The 2,725-nt window shown below is 61.7% G+C and overlaps 1 protein-coding gene across 2 annotated transcripts; it reads right to left on the bottom strand.

Annotated features, from left to right (window-relative positions):
* Positions 1–610: 610 nt before the first annotated feature.
* On the bottom strand, positions 611–2,508 carry Helt (helt bHLH transcription factor). Of its 2 annotated transcripts, none has more exons than XM_055593673.1 (4): positions 2,482–2,508; positions 1,966–2,070; positions 1,640–1,736; positions 611–1,247 (listed from the first exon to the last, which is right to left on the bottom strand). In XM_055593673.1, the coding sequence occupies exons 1-4, from the start codon at positions 2,506–2,508 to the stop codon at positions 754–756; spliced, it is 723 nt and encodes a 240-aa protein (XP_055449648.1). In that variant the 3' UTR covers positions 611–753. The 2 variants fall into 2 exon arrangements, with proteins under 2 accessions (XP_055449648.1, XP_055449649.1); XM_055593674.1 differs by having other exon boundaries at positions 611–1,250.
* Between the last annotated feature and the right edge of the window lie 217 nt (positions 2,509–2,725).

Consider the following 2,725-nt stretch of genomic DNA (forward strand, 5'->3'; position numbering starts at 1 on the left):
GGCAAGGGCCCGGAATCCTCGGATTCAGTGATTGTCATCCGAAGAAAGAAAGCAAACCATGATTGTTGTTTCTAAGACATAACGTATTCTGTTACTTGCTCCATGCCCATTATTATTTTTTTATTATTATTATCCATTGAGGCTGTGAACTCAGCTACTCATTAGGCTGGCCTGGGGTTTGAGCTTTCCCAGACCAGTGCCTAGAAGTAGGAAGAGCCTCCCGGTTGCAGCTAGTCAAGGATGGCCCAAACCAGTTTCTGGGTTGTCTCTTGATTTGCACATTCTGAGCGCCTAAGGCCGGTTCCACCCTTCTGCGCTTCTCAAGGCAAACGGCTAGGGAAGAGAGGAGGGTGCAGGCTTGAGCGCCCGAGGAGCTTAGTCTCCCAACCCTAGGGGACACCTAATATCTACTTGAACTTCCGTTTAGCCTCCCTCTGCCTCGGGCTGGGCAAAGGTCCTCCTCAGCCAAAGTAATGAATGTCATCACCTGGGCTCCTAGCGGCCGTGCGTTTCCTTACAAGACACTTAGAGTGGATGGTTTGTGGATGAGCAAAAGGCAACAGAGGACTCCATTTCTAAGGTCTTTAGCACAAAATATTTATTGGTAAGGGAGGTCCTTCGGATAGGCCAACTGGCTCTTGGCTCGCTCCCGTCCAGTTTCTGTTGGCCCGTTATTTACACATGTACAGCATATACAGGTTGTGTTTCAAGCCGCCACCCAAATCGCCAAGTAATCCAGGCGCTGGGTGGGCGTCAGAGCACGGGAGGGTGTTGGGGCGCGTGCAGGTTGAGGGGGTTGGGATGAGTATGGCCGATCAGATTGAGGTAATGCCGGTCCAGGCCCTGCATCTGAGCCAAGAACGGGCTGTGCTGCTGCGCCGGGCCGGGGAGAGATACCGGCGGGCTGGACAAGTAAGGCAGGGCCGGGCTGCGGGCCGCGCCGTGCGACCAGGGGAATGACCCCGGGCTAGCGCCCTGCGGGAACACAGCGGCCTCGCCGGGGCCGTGGCCTGCCAACTCCGAGCCCGCCGGAGGCAGCGGATAGGAGAAATCCGGCTCCGGGAGGGAGAGCGACGGGAAGGCGGGCTCCGCGCCCAGGCGGGCCTTGGACTGCAGAAAGGCGAGGATGCGCGCGTACTTGCTGTCCTTGGTCTCCATCCGCTCCACCGTGGTGAGGTAGTGCACCAGGTTCTTCATGCACTCGTGGTAACCATAGTGGAAGTAGTTGGCGAATTCCGCTAAAAGCTCTGCTCGGGCGGGGGGCGCGGGGGAGGGGCAGGAAAGAGGGTAGGAAGAAGGAAAGGAAAAGAGAATGGACGCGTCCCCTCCTAGGAAGGGGCCTAGCATCTCTGTCGGCTCAGGGCTAGGTTCCCACTGGAGACTCGCATTCTCTCCTCAGCCCCCTCAGTAAGGCGTCTCCCTAAGACCCCGACCGCGTCACGGTCCCGCCACACCCCATCTCAGAGGAGCAGACGACCTGCTTCTTCAGCGGCTCCTCCCTGGCGCCAAGCAGGTGCATTCTCAGCCTCCAGGCTGCGCCCTGCTCTCGGCCTCTCCTCCCCGTCTCCGCCCCAGGCTCCAGGTTCCGGCGTGGCGCACGCTCCCTGCTCAGGTTTCCTGGGCCCGAACCGATGCCCACCTTTCTCCCTCCCCCGGGGGAAATCCGCCGAGTGCAGAGCTCTGAGGTACTGAACTGTCATCTCCAGAATCTCCGCCTTCTCCAGCTTGCCGGAACTCTGCAAAAAGGAGACGACAGGAACCTAGGGGCGGCCCGCCCACGGCCCACCCACGGGCCAGTGCTGGGCCGCACTGCTTTCCGGAAAGGAACTTGCCGGCGCCAGAGCAGCCGCCTGGGGCTTAGGTCCCCCGGGAGGGGACCCTTCCCTCAGGCCAGCCGCGTGCGCAGAGGCCCCGGGGGCGCCGTGGAGAGCGACGGTAGCGAGTTCTCAGCACCGCAAACGCTACCTGTTTGGCCAGGGCCATGGGCACTGTCTTGCCCAGCTCGTTCAGGCAGCGGTTGATGCGGTCCCTCCTCCGCTTCTCGATCACCTTATGAGAAACCGGGGTTCTCTGCAAGCACAGGAAGGTTTCACCTTTAGGACGCCCTTCCCCGAGGAGCCGTCCTGCGGGCTACAGAAGTTGGTCCACTCGCCAACCCGGAATGAGCCCGGCCCTGCCAAACCAGACCCCCCGCGCTCTCCCCCCCCCCCCCCCCCCCCCCCCCCCCCCCGCCCCCTGCACATCCCCGCCACTCCACCGAGCTGAGCGCCTGGGCTCTGGGAGGTGGCCGCCAGCCTCCTCGGGCGAGCCTCTCCTCAACGGAGGACTCTTCCCTTGTCTCGGTCTCTGTCCCCCTTTCCAAGTGGACTCCTCCACACTAGAAATCCCGTGTGGCCCACCGACACGGCCAAGTGGGCGGTTTGGGGGTGGGGGTGGGGGTGGGGGTGTCCCACTCCCTCCGTCCAGAGCGCAGGCACTCACTTTGCGTTCCCTGAGCCTGTCTGACATCCTGGTGCGTGTGCGCGCCCTGGGCCGGGGCGGTGGCGCGCGAGGCACTCGTCCACGTTCCGCGTCGTGTGCCTCTTGGAGGGTCCCAGGTGGACTGCAGCCTCCCAGGTCCGAGGGGGCTCCCTTTATAAAGCAGCCATGTAAGGAGCTGCGAGTGCATTCTCACGAGCTGAATTATTCCATAGGATTAGGGGTTCTGCGTTTGGAGCATGTATGC

This window comes from Psammomys obesus, unplaced genomic scaffold (assembly GCF_907164565.1).
Source record: "Psammomys obesus unplaced genomic scaffold, mPsaObe1.curated_primary_1811, whole genome shotgun sequence".
NCBI lineage: Eukaryota > Metazoa > Chordata > Mammalia > Rodentia > Muridae > Psammomys > Psammomys obesus.

Excerpts from the sequence above, each read along its gene's own strand:
- Helt (XM_055593674.1), bottom strand. The coding sequence starts at position 2,508 with ATGTCAGACAGGCTCAGGGAACGCAAA. Across the intron at positions 2,071-2,481 it reads ACAGGCTCAGGGAACGCAAA|AGAACCCCGGTTTCTCATAA; the intron begins GTGAGTGCCTGC and ends CTGTGCTTGCAG. Across the intron at positions 1,251-1,639 it reads CCCCCGGGGGAGGGAGAAAG|CAGAGCTTTTAGCGGAATTC; the intron begins GTGGGCATCGGT and ends CCCCCGCCCGAG.